This window comes from Aythya marila (assembly GCF_965140915.1).
Source record: "Aythya marila genome assembly, chromosome: 29".
NCBI lineage: Eukaryota > Metazoa > Chordata > Aves > Anseriformes > Anatidae > Aythya > Aythya marila.
Window position 1 is genome coordinate 954,180 of NC_139070.1, and position 18,825 is coordinate 973,004.

The 18,825-nt window shown below is 48.7% G+C and overlaps 5 protein-coding genes across 5 annotated transcripts; 2 read left to right on the forward strand and 3 right to left on the reverse strand.

Annotated features, from left to right (window-relative positions):
* Positions 1-9,364: 9,364 nt before the first annotated feature.
* LOC309888436 (claw keratin-like) lies at positions 9,365-9,781 on the reverse strand (the record flags this gene model as incomplete). Its single annotated transcript, XM_082780758.1, has 1 exon — positions 9,365-9,781. The coding sequence occupies one exon, from the start codon at positions 9,779-9,781 to the stop codon at positions 9,365-9,367; it is 417 nt and encodes a 138-aa protein (XP_082636884.1).
* Positions 9,782-11,363: 1,582 nt separating this feature from the next.
* LOC309888429 (claw keratin-like) lies at positions 11,364-11,780 on the forward strand (the record flags this gene model as incomplete). The annotated part of the gene is made up of 1 exon (XM_082780751.1): positions 11,364-11,780. One exon carries the CDS (start codon positions 11,364-11,366, stop codon positions 11,778-11,780), a length of 417 nt encoding a protein of 138 aa, XP_082636877.1.
* Positions 11,781-13,915: 2,135 nt separating this feature from the next.
* Positions 13,916-14,332, reverse strand: LOC309888430 (claw keratin-like; the record flags this gene model as incomplete). Its single annotated transcript, XM_082780752.1, has 1 exon — positions 13,916-14,332. The coding sequence occupies one exon, from the start codon at positions 14,330-14,332 to the stop codon at positions 13,916-13,918; it is 417 nt and encodes a 138-aa protein (XP_082636878.1).
* Positions 14,333-15,585: 1,253 nt separating this feature from the next.
* On the forward strand, positions 15,586-16,002 carry LOC309888431 (claw keratin-like; the record flags this gene model as incomplete). The annotated part of the gene is made up of 1 exon (XM_082780753.1): positions 15,586-16,002. The coding sequence occupies one exon, from the start codon at positions 15,586-15,588 to the stop codon at positions 16,000-16,002; it is 417 nt and encodes a 138-aa protein (XP_082636879.1).
* Positions 16,003-18,137: 2,135 nt separating this feature from the next.
* On the reverse strand, positions 18,138-18,554 carry LOC309888432 (claw keratin-like; the record flags this gene model as incomplete). Its single annotated transcript, XM_082780754.1, has 1 exon — positions 18,138-18,554. The coding sequence occupies one exon, from the start codon at positions 18,552-18,554 to the stop codon at positions 18,138-18,140; it is 417 nt and encodes a 138-aa protein (XP_082636880.1).
* Between the last annotated feature and the right edge of the window lie 271 nt (positions 18,555-18,825).

Genomic DNA, 18,825 nt, shown 5'->3' on the forward strand with positions numbered 1-18,825 from the left:
TTTTTCTTTAACTTTTCAGCTATGCTAAGTGCATAGTTGTTTCTCCTAACATACTAGTAATAAGATTATATACAAATAATAAATGTTATAGTAAATACATACAGATAGGGTGTGTGTGTTGGAGGGGTATACAAAAACCATCACTTTTTCAGATGTGATCCATTTTTCCCAGTTTATTCTGATGTCCTGTTATGGCTGTACAATATTTATTGAAAAAATCTACTCATTTCATTTTCTTTCTTTTCATTCATTTTTTTTTTTTAAATCATCAAATGTATTTCATAAAATTTTAAATATTTTTATTATTTCCAGCACTGTATACAAAATTGCAACTTGAACATTGGGAACAAGTAAAATAACATGCAGTATTATTACACAGTAATACACAGTATTGAAAGAGAAATCATTTACATTTTCTTTATGTTACTCTGGAACATATGAGTCACAATATATTAAATCAACGGATAATTTCTGTTAAACATTTAAAATAAATTTATGCATAAAATGGGGCTACTTTTAAATGAAAACCAAATACCTTCATACTCTGAGTTTGCAGTCCCTGACCAGCTGATGAAAACATGTCCTTGATTTGAATTTTTACTGTTGTATCAGATGAGAACATTTTCAGTCTTAATGAAACAATTCAGCACAGTGACCATGAAAAGCCTTTGCTAGGAGGTTATTTGTCTGAAACCATTTGCTTGAAGTACACAGCGTACTCCTGTAGCCCAGGCTGGTGAATTTTCAAACCAGTGTTCGCTGGATGTTTTGGCAGCTCACTCTTGGACTTGTGGGCTTGTTTTCTTCATATTTCTCTTCTGCAGTGTCCTCTGCTGACCTGTTGAATAAGTGTAGGTTCTGATGCATTTCTATGCTCTGCTTTTACGTGGATGCAAATTCACATGAGTCTCACTTCTGCTGGAATCAGTCGCACCTGGCGCTTAAGGGATGAGGCAAGGAACCTGACAGGAGTCCCTTCCCTGAGCGTCTACCCTCCAGGGAACATCAGCACCAAAGTCCCTAAATCTGCCTCCCACACACAGACTGGCGTTGGCTGGAGAGATGAAGTTCCTGCAGATTGGGAGGAAAAATGCCTTCTGTTGGAAATATTTCTTGCTGTCTTTTCATGGCTGCAGGTGGCTCCAGCCTGGGAACCATCCCGGTACGTTCATCCCTTTGTCATCAAGCTGACAGTCACTTTTACTTGAGGCAGCTCTTCTCCCTCCCTGTCACGTGCCCTCCTGTTAATTATGGGGAAGGATGACTTCCCATTGTAGCCTTGTGTTATCGTGGGAATCTGCCTTCTTGTCCTCGCGCGTAAAACAGTTCTTCCCAAAGGTGCGGGCTGGCAGGCAGATGTGTGCCTAAACCCAGCCCAGGCAGGGAAGTGTGCCAGCCTAGGTTGCACAAGTGACATTGGCCATGCAAAATAGTCTCTGATGGAAAAATGGTAATTTTTAAACCTCGTTGTGCACTGGGAACAGGTGAATGTGAGCTCCTACATGGTCTTGTATCAGACATCTGTTTTGGGAGCTGCAGAAAGCTAAGGGAGTCTCTGCGTCTCTTTGATTGCTTTTTGAATCCTTAAATGTAGCATAGCTTGGGCTGGATGTAATCAGCAAACACTTATTTAATTTTTGTAAGTTTCCACATTTCTAAGGTAGTGTTTTGGAAGGAAACGGCATTTTGGTGTGTTTTGTGGAAGAGGGGCAGAGTTAAGATGAGATGGATGTGACTTTTCAGGACCGTCTTGAAGGAGACAGAAGTTGAGTTGTCCAATATGTCCTCTGTCACCTCAGACTCCACAGCTGCTTAAAACTGCTGACCTTGAAAGCTAGTGGCTCCTTTTTGCCAAATCTCAGGTAAATAATTAAAAATGCCAAGTATAAAAGAAAAAATAGTTAAAATATGACAGAAAGCAGTAGTGTGATGCAAGATCTTTTAATGAGAATAAGAAGCACTGTATACAGCAGTTACAGCTTGTAGTGAAGCAGACAAGGAGGAGTATCTAGAGATTCATACATTCTAGAAGTAAAGAGTTTCTACATCTCGCAACAGATGCTTTGCTCTGGGGCTGCAGTGGTTCAGTGGACCAGAGCTGTCAGCACAGTGTGTGGCAAGGATCGGCTGCTCTGGTCTGCATCTCCTGACACAAAGCTGCACATCAAACACACAGTATGTCCACAGAGATAGACTATGAAGGAAGAGCTGACCCTAGAAGCAGGTTATTCGAAGCAGAAGAAGACATTATAGAGAGTTGCTAAGTGCTCCAGGACATTCCTGATTGCAGTCGTTGTCATGGGAATATTTTGCAGGTAGAATTCATACAGGAGCCATAAATGACTATTTTGCCTTTAGCAGGGGTAGCAGGGGTAGCAGCTCCCATAGCTGTACCTCCGGGTGTAGCGAGTGGAGCAGGGGTAGTAGCGGGAGCTGTAGCTGGGGTAGCAGTCGCGATACCCGTACAGGCCCCCGTAGCCACGGTAGCCACAGGGGCTCCCACAGTCATAGGTGCGGTAGCTGTACACGGTGCCGTAGCTGCACGGGGAGTAGCAGGAATCCTCACACTGGTTCTGGTAGTAGTAAGTCATCTTGGTGCGATGGAGGGAGGCAAGCCTGGAACACAGCAGAAGGGAAGAGGGTAAGGTCTGCCCCAGAGACCAAGCAGCAGCTTTTGTCTTGTAGCAAACCCCACAGAAGCTACAAGAGGAGACGAGAGCAAGGAGAACACGGGAACCAACCAGACATCACCACTCAGTGCTACACTCTGGTTCCTGCTCACCCAGCTCACTCCTGTCTGTTTCCCTTCTTTTCCTCCTTAATAACATTTCATATTGCTTTTTCTTGTTGCCTTTGCCTTGGAATCAGCAGTCTGATTTAAAACAGCGCTGTACAACTGTTTGGTAGGATTAGGTTCTCTGTGAGGATTTAGCTGTTTCTGCCTCTACCAGTGTCTGACCTTTCCCTGAGGACTGGAAGTGAACAGCCCCCAGTTCAGTAGTGGATCCCACCAGCTCCTGGGGGCAAGAAAAGATGCCAGGGAAGGAATCCTCCCTTTGTGCAAGTTGGTGGCAGGTTCTTTGTTCAGACCTGCATCAATGCATCAATTATGAGTTGAATATATACCTGGCTTTTTGACTGAAATAATTGGAATAAAGTTATACCTTGTCCACTTGAAAATAAAGAAGACAGATGCTTCTGTATAGCATAAAGTAAGGACATTTCTGAGAGCATAGCTAGATGCAACAATCTTGTAAGCTTATACAGCTGTACTGATATGCCATTTTTAACAAAAAGAATTGCACTGGCACAGCTCTGAAATCACAGCCTTTTTTTAACTACCCCTTTACTACAATATAACAAAAAGACAGCATCAATACAGCAATAAAGTTGTTCTAGTAAGTCTCACTTACCAAGCTCAGTGAGAACGTAAGTCCGGAGATGCGAGTAGAGAGCCCTGAATTTCTCTCCCTTTTATATATTTATCTGACCAAGCCTACTATGCTTTAAACTCATATTCATCACAAAACAAATTTTCTTGTGCACGTCATTCCTTCAGTTGATGTAATTGTTTTTCTTGGTTTGTGATTATTAGTCAGTTCTTGGCTTCCAAAAGCATGACATCGCATTGTAGTTTCTTTCATGTTCAGACTTCCTGAGTCAATTATATTTCTAGAATTGGTGTGGTGAAATCTGAGCTATAACAGGAAAGGGAAGGAAGGATATTGAGAGCAGAAGTGATTGACACTAGCAATCCCAGTTTTGGAGGAATGGATGGATTTCAGTATATGAAATCTGCAATGATTCTGGATTTTTTTAAGAAGAAATTTCTTTCTTTCTTTCTTTCTTTCTTTCTTTCTTTCTTTCTTTCTTTCTTTCTTTCTTTCTTTCTTTCTTTCTTTCTTTCTTTCAAAAGTAATAGTCCATAGAAAACATTTTTCTTGTTTGTTTGCTTTTGTTTCACAATTGCATTTTTTAGGTCAGAATATTACAATTTTTATTTATTACTTGTTTGTATTATTTCTAGCTCATAAATAGAAGTACAAGAAAGATGTTTGGAATAGAGGAGAGATCTGAAATGTTTTTGAATAATAATAATAAGTAGGAGACAAGGCTTTATGAGAACAGTAAAATGAAGGCTGTAGAAATCTTTAATAAATATAAAGGCTTTCAACCAGAAATACTGATATTTGAAATTTCCAGGCTTTGCACCTTGTACAAAACAAAACAAAACAACAACAACAAAATCTCACAGGCTCAGTCTACTGGAGATCATTTCCTAGCAAGGTAAATGCAAATGTAATTGGATTCAAAAATAATGTCTTTTTTTTTTTTTTTTTTTTTTTTTTTATTGTTTACACCTAGATCAGAAAAATGATTCATGCATTAAAAGGAACAAGATAAAACACACCGGAACATATCTGTGTAATAACTGTATTTTTCCTGAGAAGTCCCCCAGATGCTAAATATTGTTTAATGGGACAACTTTGTAATGTTGAGGTGTTTAACTTAATGTTGTTAATGACGGTGAATAATGCTGAGCCCTGTGAGCACAATATGACCTGGTAAGCAGCACATCCCGGTCTTTCCCGGTGACCTTCACCTCAAAACTGCTGTTTACTTGCATCTAAAGGTTGGATAATAACAGGCATGACAGATGTTCTGGGCCTTTCTCTAAATTTTGAATATCAAAGCCTTCATTAATACTTATTAAAGATTTCCATGTACAAAGAGATTTATTATTTAAATATTAAAGTTATGTTACTGGAAAACGCCCCAGTATTATGTAACACAGTTAACTAAAAACGTATATCGGGTTATCCTATTTCTGTGCGTTATTAAGGTTGTAATTTATAGCTTTGCAATTGGGTCTCTGAAAGATTTTTTCTTCCTAAAAAGACGTCATACACATACCATTTTAAAATTTATAGGCCAATTTTCTAGCTGAATCAATCAGCACAGCAATATCCTAATGCATGATGGCATCAAATCAAAGAGATGGTCTTTTCCCCTTTGCTAGTCACAGGAAATGGTGGAAGGGTTTGGTAGGAACGCGCTGTTTCACAGGTGATTAAAGTTATGAAATACTTGAAATGGAGAGGTCATGTCTTCTACAGGAATTTCAGGAAAAAAATGCACAGGAAGGTGCATTGGGCAAAATGCACAGTGAGGCTGGGCCTCCAGAAAAATGGCATATTTGGCAATTCGTATGCCTTTGCATATTCTTTTGACTTATTGCTGTACGGTACAAGTGAATTCAGCGCGATGATACCAAAGCTTAATTGCTCTATTTTTGAGATGAAAGAAGGAAACCCACAGGGTGTAGCCTGCATGTCACAGCGCTGGACCAATAATCAAAAACCTTGGTGAGAACCGGTATATCAATGAGAGGAGTCATGAAGGAAGCAAAATGTGTTCGGTAATTGGAGCCGACCCAGGCGCAAGCATGCCCTTCATGCGCTGGGCGGGACTGGGTGCTCTATAAAAGCCTGCGCTGCTGACAGCACTGCATTCACTTCTCCTGCCTTAGCCTCTTTGCAGAAGTGGGTAAGTCAAAATAAATTTAAAAAACCTAGTGGAAAATGGATAGATGAGTTCATTACTTTTTTGCCCCCTCCTTTCCCCCATCCCTCTTTAAGCTGCAGATGCTATAAATTAATGCATTGGGAAATAGGGTTGTGATTTGATGAGCATTATTTACACATAATATTATTTTCTCCCTGTGTCTTGATAAATATTTTAGTGTTTCAGTCCTGTACATATCTTTCTTTTCCCTTAAAGTCTTTATTTCGGTATGTCTATGAAGGACTTTCCTATTTATTCCCTGACAGCTCCCATCCAATGCAGGCAACATTGTTTGTAATTCCACCTTGCATCAGGATGCTGCAGTCAGTGGGGCTGGGCAGGAGAACTCAGAAAGGCTGACGGGGATGGAGCATTATGGGGAAGACTCAATTAAAATTCAGGATAGAACAATAGACAAGCACAGAGAGTGTCAGGAAGCATGCCTGGGATTGCTGGCTTTTTCTTCTTCTGCGCATTCACAGCATTCATTTGAAATTTGCTGTTAGAAGCATCCCCTTATTGACTTTTTCTTTACTGCTGTGTTCCAGGCTTGCCTCCCTCCATCGCACCAAGATGACTTACTACTACCAGAACCAGTGTGAGGATTCCTGCTATTCCCCGTGCAGCTACGGCACCGTGTACAGCTACCGCACCTATGACTGTGGGAGCCCCTGTGGCTACCGTGGCTACGGGGGCCTGTACGGGTATCGCGACTGCTACCCCAGCTACAGCTTCCGCTACTACCCCTGCTCCACTCGCTACACCCGGAGGTACAGCTATGGGAGCTGCTACCCCTGCTACCCCTGCTAAACCCAGAAGGATCTGATGGGAAATGAGGACTGAGACTTAATATCTGGATTCATGGACTCTGTTACAGGGATGGCTTGTGGGAGCTCTGAGTCCAGAACAGCAACTGAAAGCAGTAGTGTTTTGGAGAGCTCAGTGTTCCTGTAAAAATTCTTCAGTGTTCTTAAAAAATGTTGTTTTGTCTTCTTCCTTTCCTACTGACTTCTTTACTCCTTGGGTTCTGGTAGTATAATGAAACAGGGCATAATGGCAGTGTAAACAACATCTTAACTTATTTATAATTCTTTCCAAGCTAACATTAATGAAAGCTGGAGTGTAGTGCCCTGGTCCTCCTACGGATATGTTTCTCAGTTCCCTGCTTTTGAAACTATACCAAAAAGAAACTGAATCATTTGATTAATTGAACTAAAAAAAAAAAAAAAAAAAAAAAAAAAAAGGAATTGTTTGAAAATGGAAATTGATAGTAAAAAGCTGCTGTAGCAGCTCAAGTGGCACCAACAAAAATAGGTGATTTTCTGCATAAATTCTTCTCTGTATGTATTCTTCCTGCTTCTGCTTTCTGTATCACATTGGATTTTGATTGTGAGCTTTATTCTTATTAAAAATGTTATAGCATCATTACTTCTTCTTGTTTTTTCCTTTTCTGACTCACATGTATGCAGATTTTTGTCTCCAGCTCAATACATTTTGGTTGGTTTTCCTGAGATATAGTGAGTCCTCTAACTTTTATGTAGCTTTTCAGCTGAACCTGAGCTCACTTTTGTCAAACTAATAACCCTGTAGTACCTTATAAAATGAAGTGACCCATTATGGAATTTCCTAGAAAGGATTTGGAAAGATTTCTTTAAATTTGCCTTAGCATCACACTACATGCCCGGACATTGAACATAACAGCTACCAGCGCCACATCTTAGTGGCTTATAAATGCATAAGTCTGCCTGTGGGCAAACCCATTTTAACTGGTGAGTAAGCCAAAAATTTGGAAGAAAATCATTCTTTTCTCAGCTGCTCTTGTGGTGGCAGTATCTGGAACACTTTCTGGATTTAAAGATCTTACTTGTTATAGAATAGAAAATCGCACACTTTCTGTTCACCTTGCTAACTAATAAAGACAAGTGTTTGCAACTGTTACTGTAAGGCTTCTTTTGAATGACAATGAATTGGCGTGCATTTCCCTGTCTGCACAATCACACTGGTTATTAGGGCGAGATCCCTTGATGCATCCTGAAGTGACTCTATTATTCATGACTGAAGTACCTAACTGGCAGAAGTAGTAACCTCTTAATAGTACGATGCTGTAACAACGTCTAGCCATAAAATAGCCAGTGAAGTGCTTTGAAATCCCCATTAAACCCTAGAACCTGTATTGTGAATGTAATTGCCATTCTTTGAACACACACAGAGGCACTTTGATGGCAGTCTCAAAAGAGGAATAGAGCTCAATTGTGCTATGATACACCTGGGTGCATGAGTATAAATTACATTGAACACCTTTGCAAGAAAGCTGTGGGTTGTGCTTCCAGCAAGTTCCAGGACAGAGCTTTCTCATGGCTTCTGAGGAGCTTGTTTCTGGGAAGGTGCTCACTGACTTTGGTGCCTGACATGTTTGTTCCTGGAGCACAGTGCAGATTGCTGCTCAACCTGTATCTTGACATTAAGGCATATAAATTTAGCTGGTCATTATTCTGACATTATAACTGGCCATAATTTCAATTTTTCAATATCTAAAGCTACAAAATAAAATCTGGAAATTACTAAGTGTCTTACAGTGCAGAAGTAAGAGACTGAGAGCTTAAAATAATCACCATTACAGTATCACAGTGGTTCTACAGATTGTTTATGGACTTAACAGGGGACACAGGTAAAAGAAATGGTTAAAAATGCCCCAAATGCCACATAAGTATGTCTCTTTCTTCAGCTCCAGGAAATGTTAAGATAAGGCTAGAAAGAAATCCAGCTTTCTAAGATGAAAAGACAAAGATACTAATTGAAGGGTCTATTATGGTTGTTTGTACAGACCCACATTTTAATGAAAAATTTGAAGGCTATAAAATCCCATTCTGACTAAAGCATATATAGAAATGTCTCCGTATGCATGTTTGAAGTGACTATTATTCAGTAATGAAGCATGTAATGAGAACAGTAAGCATTTAATACAGTAATAATACACTATGAATGTATTAAATAGTTACAAGCATCTGAGAAGTGCTTTGAACTTCTCAGACTACTTAGCATGAAGAAATCTGGTGATATTGTACACTTCTTGGGAAAAGAATCTCTACGCAATAAACAAGTTATATTTTTTCGTTTGAAGTCTATCCCTTACAATAAGGATATTATCTTGTTTGCATCTATTGCACGCTACAGCTCAAGGGTCAGTATCACAAGCTGTTCAACCTCCCACAAACTATTTAATAACAAATTTGCCATCTGATTTCTGATAATATGGCTTGAGATTAATTATCAAAAAGTCTCTAACCAATATGGAAAATTAAAAGACAAATTTAGAAACACAAACACACCAAAAGCAAGTTGTTGCTGCAATGGAGATTCTTTAATATGGATGGAAAAGGCAATAGACACTGACAGCAGAAAACAAAACATCACAGAAACAATGAATTAGAATCATAAAAATCACAAGGCAAGACACAGTCCAGGACTTCACCTCAAAGATTTCCCCTTCTTAGCATCATTCAGGAACCCTTGATCTGGGCAGAGGGAAGACACTCACTCGAGGATGAGCGCTGCTCTGCTGTACTGCAGATAGAGGGGAGCTTTTGAAGGCATTGCTGGACACCCTGAAACCCCCAGATATACATCTGCAACGTCATTTTCTGAAAAAAAGCAAGGAGCAGTAGATTAAAGTAGCTGCTTTGTCACAGCTGAAAGAGGGACTGAAATATTTGTTCTGCATCTGGTGGTAGAAATCAAGGGCAGCTGTTTGTAAAGGCTCAAGGCAGATGCAGCACTGCATTCCATGGGCCTTTGGAGTTTAGCAGGGCCCGCAGTTGCCACTGAGGTACCTGTGGCTTAGAGCCCAACCTCCGTATCCGCAGCTCCCAAAGGCTCCATAGCCCCCATAGCCGCCAAGGCCTCCGTAACCCCCAAGGCCTCCGTAGCCCAAAAGGCCACCATAACCCCCAAGGCCTCCATAGCCCCCAAAGGCACCACGGCCTCCAAAAGTGCCGCCAAAGCCCCCTGCAACAGCCGGGACTCCCGCCGAGCCGACCACGGCGTGCTGAGGGAAGGAGCTGAGGATGGGCCCGGGCAAGGTGAGCACCGTGGCCGGGGGCTGGATCACCACGGTGGAGTCGGGGCACTGCCGCACGCAGGGCTCGTTGGCGCTGTCAGCCAGCGGGGCCGGGGCAGCCACCCCGCACACAGGGGCACACAGGCTGGAGCAGGACATCCTTTGATTTGCAGGCAAAGCTGTGAGAGAAGGCAGAGCTGGGGTCAGAACATAAACGCATTGCAAATACCCTGTGGCTCTCCTGTACTTGGAGCTTGTGCCCCAGGAAATGCTCTGCATCATATCAGGCAGTCAGAGTATAAGGACAGTATTCATTTACAAAGCTGGTGTAGACCACTTACTCTCCCTGGCCCTAAGGACACAGGAAAAAACACATCATCCAAAGTACATGGAAAGAGACTGAGCACCCAAAGGACTTAGTTGTGTTGGGAAGCTCAAAGCACCATGCCTAAAAGTTTTAATATCCATCCTTCCCATAGCTGTGAAACACTACCATTACAACCAAGCCTATTCAACACTGCAAAAAGAATGGAAGAACAAACACCAACAGATGCAATTCATGAAATGACTGCTGAGGAATAGAAGAGGCACATAAGACATGGACTTACCCAAGTGATCTGGTAAGAGACAAATGGAAGATGCAGGATAGAGGCCTGTGAAGCCCTCTGTGCTTTTATACCTGTTTCAGACAGCCTGTGGCATCAAACAGGTGTGGAAGTCCCAGATATTCATGCAATAAAGACAACATGAATCATGACACACGTGGAAATGTGGAGCAATTTTATACCTCTCAACTGGGGACACTGAGGCTTAAACGTACCCTGGGGAAGATGAGCATGATGAAAGGGATAAGCTGTGACAGTCACTTAAAAGACCAGCCACTGCTGAAGCTGACCTCATGGCACCAATAAACCCCAATGAGTTCCAGAACCCCCAGGCAGATCTGGCTTCACCCAAAACACCAACACAGCTACAGCTCTTTGCTTGGCCTTCAGGCGAATTGGAGAGTGAGGAGTAGCACATGTCCCACAGGGCAGAGAGAAGGTTAATGGTTAGGGATACTCCTCAACTCCCCCCTGAGTGCCTTGCAGCCCTTGCCTGTACAGGGTGATGGTGAGTGTCTGGAAGCCTCTGCAAGTGGCTGTGATGGCTTCATCCCTTTACCCAAACTTCCACCACCTCTGTTTACCAGCCTGTAAAATGGAGGTAATGACAGGCAGGCTGGCTGTGTACAGGATTGCAAAGCAATTCTTCGACCAATAGCCCATGACTCTTCCACACAAAGTTTGGGATCAGGAAGAAATCAGGCTTTTGGTGTTCCAAGGTCAGTTTCAGCAGTGGCTGGCCTTTCATGAAGTTATGTGTAATGGCCTATTCATCCCATCAGCATCCTGTTCCCCAGAGCAGGTTTGCATTTCAGTGTCCCCGATGGGGAAGAATATAATTGCCCCAAATCTTCAAATTTGTCATGATTCATGCAGTCTTTTTTGCCTGAACATCTGGGGCTTTCACCTCCGCACGCAGCCTGAAGCTGCAGGCTCTCTGGGACAGGTATAAAAGGCCTGAAGGCTTTGCAGCCCTCTATCCAGCTCCTTCCACTTGTCTCTAAACAGATCACCTGCGTAAGTCGTGTTCTTGGAGGCTTCTCGGGGCTCTCTCCCTACCTCCATCAATACAGCCTCTCCCCAGACCCTTGCCTAACTCTGCCTGCCCTTTGCAGTACTCCTTGCCTACGTGGAAGATGTCCTGCTCCAGCCTGTGTGCCCCTGTGTGCGGGGTGGCTGCCCCGGCCCCGCTGGCTGACAGCGCCAACGAGCCCTGCGTGCGGCAGTGCCCCGACTCCACCGTGGTGATCCAGCCCCCGGCCACGGTGCTCACCTTGCCCGGGCCCATCCTCAGCTCCTTCCCTCAGCACGCCGTGGTCGGCTCGGCGGGAGTCCCGGCTGTTGCAGGGGGCTTTGGCGGCACTTTTGGAGGCCGTGGTGCCTTTGGGGGCTATGGAGGCCTTGGGGGTTATGGTGGCCTTTTGGGCTACGGAGGCCTTGGGGGTTACGGAGGCCTTGGCGGCTATGGGGGCTATGGAGCCTTTGGGAGCTGCGGATACGGTGGCTGGCGTCGGGGCCTCAGGTACCTCAGTGGCAACTGCGGGCCCTGCTAAGCCCACCTCTGGCTCCACTCTGTGATGAAGGAGAGCTCTGGAATTGGCCTGCAATATTCCCACCTGATGTTGCCGTTAAAGGCTCCGCTGTAGCATCATCAAGTTGAAGAGCCTGGAGGTCTTGTGCCTGCATGGGGCTCCTCTGTGATTCTCCTCCCTGCTAGAGCTTTGCTTTAGGAATCAATGCCCCACAATGATGCAGCCAAGAATTGGACTCCTCCTGTTGCAAGGCTGCTGCTCACCAACGCTCTGCCTTCTGCAAGGAGTCAGGGGCTGCCCTTCTGCCATCTCCCTGCTCCCCTGGACCTGAAATAAAAGCTCTGTTACAACACATTCTGGACCCTGTCTGTTCTGTGACACTTCCTGTGAGGCCTGGGAGCTGCCATCGGGGAGTCCTCAAGAGCACCACAGGCGCTCCCTCAGCTCCTCCAAAGGCCCTGCACACACGGCCATTACAAGAGGGTCGCCACAGCCTCCCCAAGGGCAAACGCCTGGTTAGAGTCAACAGGGAGGCCAAGGGGCAGAGGAAGGAGTCTGAGGGTCCCCCACTAGCCTTTCCTCCACCCCCTCCAGTTTCCCTCCTCTTCCTCCCAAATCTCCATGGAGCACTGGCAAGCTTTTCCCCACCACTGGGCCAGAAGCTCTTCCCCGTATACACAGCTTGCCTACCTGTAGCCGGGGGACACAGCTCTGGCCAAGTAGGACAGCAGTGCTCCACACAGCTCCATGCTGCAGACATGCTGCCAGGCCTTGGCTGCCCTTCCTCACACACCAGCACACAAAGCAACCTGCTTGGCCAGGTCCCCAGAACACCTGGCCATAACAGCTGTGATGAGGCACACCGGCTGCCTCCCACCACTCTGCCCTCACCCAGCATGCACGGGATGCTATGTGAGGCAGCACCCTGTGGTTGGCTGGCGGTCCTTGCACTGGAGCCTAGGGAGTGGTGCGAATGGGCAGAACTGGAAAAGATGTCCCCAAGCACAAGAGGAGACACACAAACTTCTGCGCAGGTGGTGGAGGAAAGCTGAGGCTGCTTTGACAGTTCACAGCCGTTTTCCCCTTCCCCTGCCTTGACAATTACGGGTTATGCGTGTTCTCCTGAGCCCCCACCACTGACCAACGTGCTGTCCCGCTGCTCTTCTTGATTTCCCTCGCAGGAACAGTCTCAAAGAAAGAGCACTGTGCAGAGCCAGGATCACACGATCAGAAGACGTTTGGGAAACGAAGGGACATGAGGCGGGTACGGACACGAACCGCCTACTCAAGGCCTTTGTGCTCCCTGGCTCTGGATGGCTGCAATGGGTACATGGATGTGAGGGGAACCTGGGGCAGACTTGGTTGTGTCTCCTTCACCCCTTCCCAGTGCCACCACCTGCAGCTGTGCACATGCGCACAGTCAGCAGGTAGCAGCAGCCCTGACCATGCAGTGGCCATCTCTCTGTCTCCCCAGACCTCCACGGCTGACCATAGAAAAGGCAATATGAAGAGGTCAAACGTGCTGTGGTGGCTGTGCAAGACGTCCATTTCTCTGTCACGTTCTCAAAGTAGTATTGGGGATGCGTTGCCTTTCTACCCGGTGAGAGAAGGGAGGAGGTTCAGGGGCCTGTCCTCTACAAGACCCACTGGGGCCTCTGATCTTCAGTCGCAATGCCCTGCCCCAGCGGCCCAAAGACCCCAGTAGCAAAGGCAGGAGTGCAGCCAGCAGCCCAGCTGCCCTGGCTCTGAGTTTTGGGGGAAGTCTGGAAGAAGAATGATGAAGAAATACCATGGGTCAAGAATGTGGTGCAACAGAGCTTTTATTGAAGGTCCAGGGAAGCAAGGAGACGGCAGAAGGGCAGCCCCTGGGCAGAGGCAGCCTCCAACTCCTTGCAAGATGCAGAGAGGAGGAGAGCAGCAGCCAGCCACAGGAAAAGGCAGTTCCATGGGGTTGCATTGTCATGGGGCAGCAAGTCCTGAAGCAAAGCCCAGCTAGGACATGATAAAGAGAGAGCTGGGCCCCATGAAGGCACAGGACCTCCAAGCTCTGGAGACGAGTGATGCCAAAGAGGAGCTTTTCCTGCTGGTGTCATGTCGGGACGTTCCAGGGCAGCTGAGGAGCTCTCCTTGTTCAGGGGCTGGAGCCAGAGGTGGGCTTAGCAGGGCCCGCAGTTGCCACTGAGGTACCTGAGGCCCCGACGCCAGCCACCGTATCCGCAGCTCCCAAAGGCTCCATAGCCCCCATAGCCGCCAAGGCCTCCGTAACCCCCAAGGCCTCCGTAGCCCAAAAGGCCACCATAACCCCCAAGGCCTCCATAGCCCCCAAAGGCACCACGGCCTCCAAAAGTGCCGCCAAAGCCCCCTGCAACAGCCGGGACTCCTGCCGAGCCGACCACGGCGTGCTGAGGGAAGGAGCTGAGGATGGGCCCGGGCAAGGTGAGCACCGTGGCCGGGGGCTGGATCACCACGGTGGAGTCGGGGCACTGCCGCACGCAGGGCTCGTTGGCGCTGTCAGCCAGCGGGGCCGGGGCAGCCACCCCGCACACAGGGGCACACAGGCTGGAGCAGGACATCCTCCACGTAGGCAAGGAGTACTGCAAAGGGCAGGCAGAGTTAGGCAAGGGTCTGGGGAGAGGCTGTATTGATGGAGGCAGGGAGAGAGCCCCGAGAAGCCTCCAAGAGCACAACTTACCCAGGTGATCTGTTTAGAGACAAGCGGAGGAAGCAGGATAGAGGGCTGCAAAGCCCTCAGCCCTTTTATACCTGTCTCAGAGAGCCCCTGGCATCAAACATAGGTGGAAGCCCTAGCTATTCATGCAATAAAGCTGACACCCTTGACGACACACGTGATGATGTGGGGAAATTATATCCTTCTCCATTGGGGACATCGAGGCGCAAACATACCCTGGGGAAGAGGAATGTGATGGAAGGGACAGACCGTGACATGCAACTACATGAAAGGCCAGTCACTCCTGAATCTGACCTCATGGCACCAATAAACCCCAATGAATTCCTAATCCTAAACATTTTCTATGTGGAACAGTCACGTGCATTTTGCCGAAGAAGCACTTTGGTACCCTGTGTACAGCCAGCACACCTGTCATTATTCACCTTTTATGGGCTGGTAAACAGAGGTGTTGGAAGTTTGGGTAAAGGCATGAAGCCATCACAGCCACTTGCGGAAGCTTCCAAACACTCACTATCACCCTGTATAGGCAGGGGCTGTGAGTCACTTGGGTGGGAGTTGAGGAGCATCCCTACCATTGCCGTTCTCCCTGCCCCGTGGGACATGTGCTACTCCTTGCTCTCCAATTCACCTGAAGGCCAAGTAAAGAGCTGTGGCTATGTTGGCATTGTGGGTGCAGCCCAATCGGCCCGGAGGATTAGGAACTCATTGGGGTTTATTGGTGCCGTGAGGTCAGCTTCAGCAGTGGCTGGCCTTTCATGTAGGTGAGTGTCATCGTCTGTCCCTCCCATCACCTCCCTATTTCCCAGTGCAAGTTTGCACCTCCATGTCCCAAATGGGGAGGGATATAATTGCCCCACCTCACCACATTTTCATGCAGGCTGTCAGCTTTATTGCAGGAATATCTGGGGCTTCCACCTATGTTTGATGCCAGGGGCTCTCTGAGACAGGTATAAAAGGGCTGAGGGCTTTGCAGCCCTCTATCCCGCTTCCTCTGCTTGTCTCTAAACAGATCACCTGGGTAAGTCGTGCTCTTGGAGGCTTCTCGGGGCTCTCTCCCTGCCTCCATCAATACAGCCTCTCCCCAGACCCTTGCCTAACTCTGCCTGCCCTTTGCAGTACTCCTTGCCTACGTGGAAGATGTCCTGCTCCAGTCTGTGTGCCCCTGTGTGCGGGGTGGCTGCCCCGGCCCCGCTGGCTGACAGCGCCAACGAGCCCTGCGTGCGGCAGTGCCCCGACTCCACCGTGGTGATCCAGCCCCCGGCCACGGTGCTCACCTTGCCCGGGCCCATCCTCAGCTCCTTCCCTCAGCACGCCGTGGTCGGCTCGGCGGGAGTCCCGGCTGTTGCAGGGGGCTTTGGCGGCACTTTTGGAGGCCGTGGTGCCTTTGGGGGCTATGGAGGCCTTGGGGGTTATGGTGGCCTTTTGGGCTACGGAGGCCTTGGGGGTTACGGAGGCCTTGGCGGCTATGGGGGCTATGGAGCCTTTGGGAGCTGCGGATACGGTGGCTGGCGTCGGGGCCTCAGGTACCTCAGTGGCAACTGCGGGCCCTGCTAAGCCCACCTCTGGCTCCACTCTGTGATGAAGGAGAGCTCTGGAATTGGCCTGCAATATTCCCACCTGATGTTGCCGTTAAAGGCTCCGCTGTAGCATCATCAAGTTGAAGAGCCTGGAGGTCTTGTGCCTGCATGGGGCTCCTCTGTGATTCTCCTCCCTGCTAGAGCTTTGCTTTAGGAATCAATGCCCCACAATGATGCAGCCAAGAATTGGACTCCTCCTGTTGCAAGGCTGCTGCTCACCAACGCTCTGCCTTCTGCAAGGAGTCAGGGGCTGCCCTTCTGCCATCTCCCTGCTCCCCTGGACCTGAAATAAAAGCTCTGTTACAACACATTCTGGACCCTGTCTGTTCTGTGACACTTCCTGTGAGGCCTGGGAGCTGCCATCGGGGAGTCCTCAAGAGCACCACAGGCGCTCCCTCAGCTCCTCCAAAGGCCCTGCACACACGGCCATTACAAGAGGGTCGCCACAGCCTCCCCAAGGGCAAACGCCTGGTTAGAGTCAACAGGGAGGCCAAGGGGCAGAGGAAGGAGTCTGAGGGTCCCCCACTAGCCTTTCCTCCACCCCCTCCAGTTTCCCTCCTCTTCCTCCCAAATCTCCATGGAGCACTGGCAAGCTTTTCCCCACCACTGGGCCAGAAGCTCTTCCCCGTATACACAGCTTGCCTACCTGTAGCCGGGGGACACAGCTCTGGCCAAGTAGGACAGCAGTGCTCCACACAGCTCCATGCTGCAGACATGCTGCCAGGCCTTGGCTGCCCTTCCTCACACACCAGCACACAAAGCAACCTGCTTGGCCAGGTCCCCAGAACACCTGGCCATAACAGCTGTGATGAGGCACACCGGCTGCCTCCCACCACTCTGCCCTCACCCAGCATGCACGGGATGCTATGTGAGGCAGCACCCTGTGGTTGGCTGGCGGTCCTTGCACTGGAGCCTAGGGAGTGGTGCGAATGGGCAGAACTGGAAAAGATGTCCCCAAGCACAAGAGGAGACACACAAACTTCTGCGCAGGTGGTGGAGGAAAGCTGAGGCTGCTTTGACAGTTCACAGCCGTTTTCCCCTTCCCCTGCCTTGACAATTACGGGTTATGCGTGTTCTCCTGAGCCCCCACCACTGACCAACGTGCTGTCCCGCTGCTCTTCTTGATTTCCCTCGCAGGAACAGTCTCAAAGAAAGAGCACTGTGCAGAGCCAGGATCACACGATCAGAAGACGTTTGGGAAACGAAGGGACATGAGGCGGGTACGGACACGAACCGCCTACTCAAGGCCTTTGTGCTCCCTGGCTCTGGATGGCTGCAATGGGTACATGGATGTGAGGGGAACCTGGGGCAGACTTGGTTGTGTCTCCTTCACCCCTTCCCAGTGCCACCACCTGCAGCTGTGCACATGCGCACAGTCAGCAGGTAGCAGCAGCCCTGACCATGCAGTGGCCATCTCTCTGTCTCCCCAGACCTCCACGGCTGACCATAGAAAAGGCAATATGAAGAGGTCAAACGTGCTGTGGTGGCTGTGCAAGACGTCCATTTCTCTGTCACGTTCTCAAAGTAGTATTGGGGATGCGTTGCCTTTCTACCCGGTGAGAGAAGGGAGGAGGTTCAGGGGCCTGTCCTCTACAAGACCCACTGGGGCCTCTGATCTTCAGTCGCAATGCCCTGCCCCAGCGGCCCAAAGACCCCAGTAGCAAAGGCAGGAGTGCAGCCAGCAGCCCAGCTGCCCTGGCTCTGAGTTTTGGGGGAAGTCTGGAAGAAGAATGATGAAGAAATACCATGGGTCAAGAATGTGGTGCAACAGAGCTTTTATTGAAGGTCCAGGGAAGCAAGGAGACGGCAGAAGGGCAGCCCCTGGGCAGAGGCAGCCTCCAACTCCTTGCAAGATGCAGAGAGGAGGAGAGCAGCAGCCAGCCACAGGAAAAGGCAGTTCCATGGGGTTGCATTGTCATGGGGCAGCAAGTCCTGAAGCAAAGCCCAGCTAGGACATGATAAAGAGAGAGCTGGGCCCCATGAAGGCACAGGACCTCCAAGCTCTGGAGACGAGTGATGCCAAAGAGGAGCTTTTCCTGCTGGTGTCATGTCGGGACGTTCCAGGGCAGCTGAGGAGCTCTCCTTGTTCAGGGGCTGGAGCCAGAGGTGGGCTTAGCAGGGCCCGCAGTTGCCACTGAGGTACCTGAGGCCCCGACGCCAGCCACCGTATCCGCAGCTCCCAAAGGCTCCATAGCCCCCATAGCCGCCAAGGCCTCCGTAACCCCCAAGGCCTCCGTAGCCCAAAAGGCCACCATAACCCCCAAGGCCTCCATAGCCCCCAAAGGCACCACGGCCTCCAAAAGTGCCGCCAAAGCCCCCTGCAACAGCCGGGACTCCTGCCGAGCCGACCACGGCGTGCTGAGGGAAGGAGCTGAGGATGGGCCCGGGCAAGGTGAGCACCGTGGCCGGGGGCTGGATCACCACGGTGGAGTCGGGGCACTGCCGCACGCAGGGCTCGTTGGCGCTGTCAGCCAGCGGGGCCGGGGCAGCCACCCCGCACACAGGGGCACACAGGCTGGAGCAGGACATCTTCCACGTAGGCAAGGAGTACTGCAAAGGGCAGGCAGAGTTAGGCAAGGGTCTGGGGAGAGGCTGTATTGATGGAGGCAGGGAGAGAGCCCCGAGAAGCCTCCAAGAGCACAACTTACCCAGGTGATCTGTTTAGAGACAAGCGGAGGAAGCAGGATAGAGGGCTGCAAAGCCCTCAGCCCTTTTATACTTGTCCCAGACAGCCTGCAGCATCAGACAAGGGGTAGAGGTGGAAGAATCAGATTTTCATGCAATAAAGCCTGCACAAATC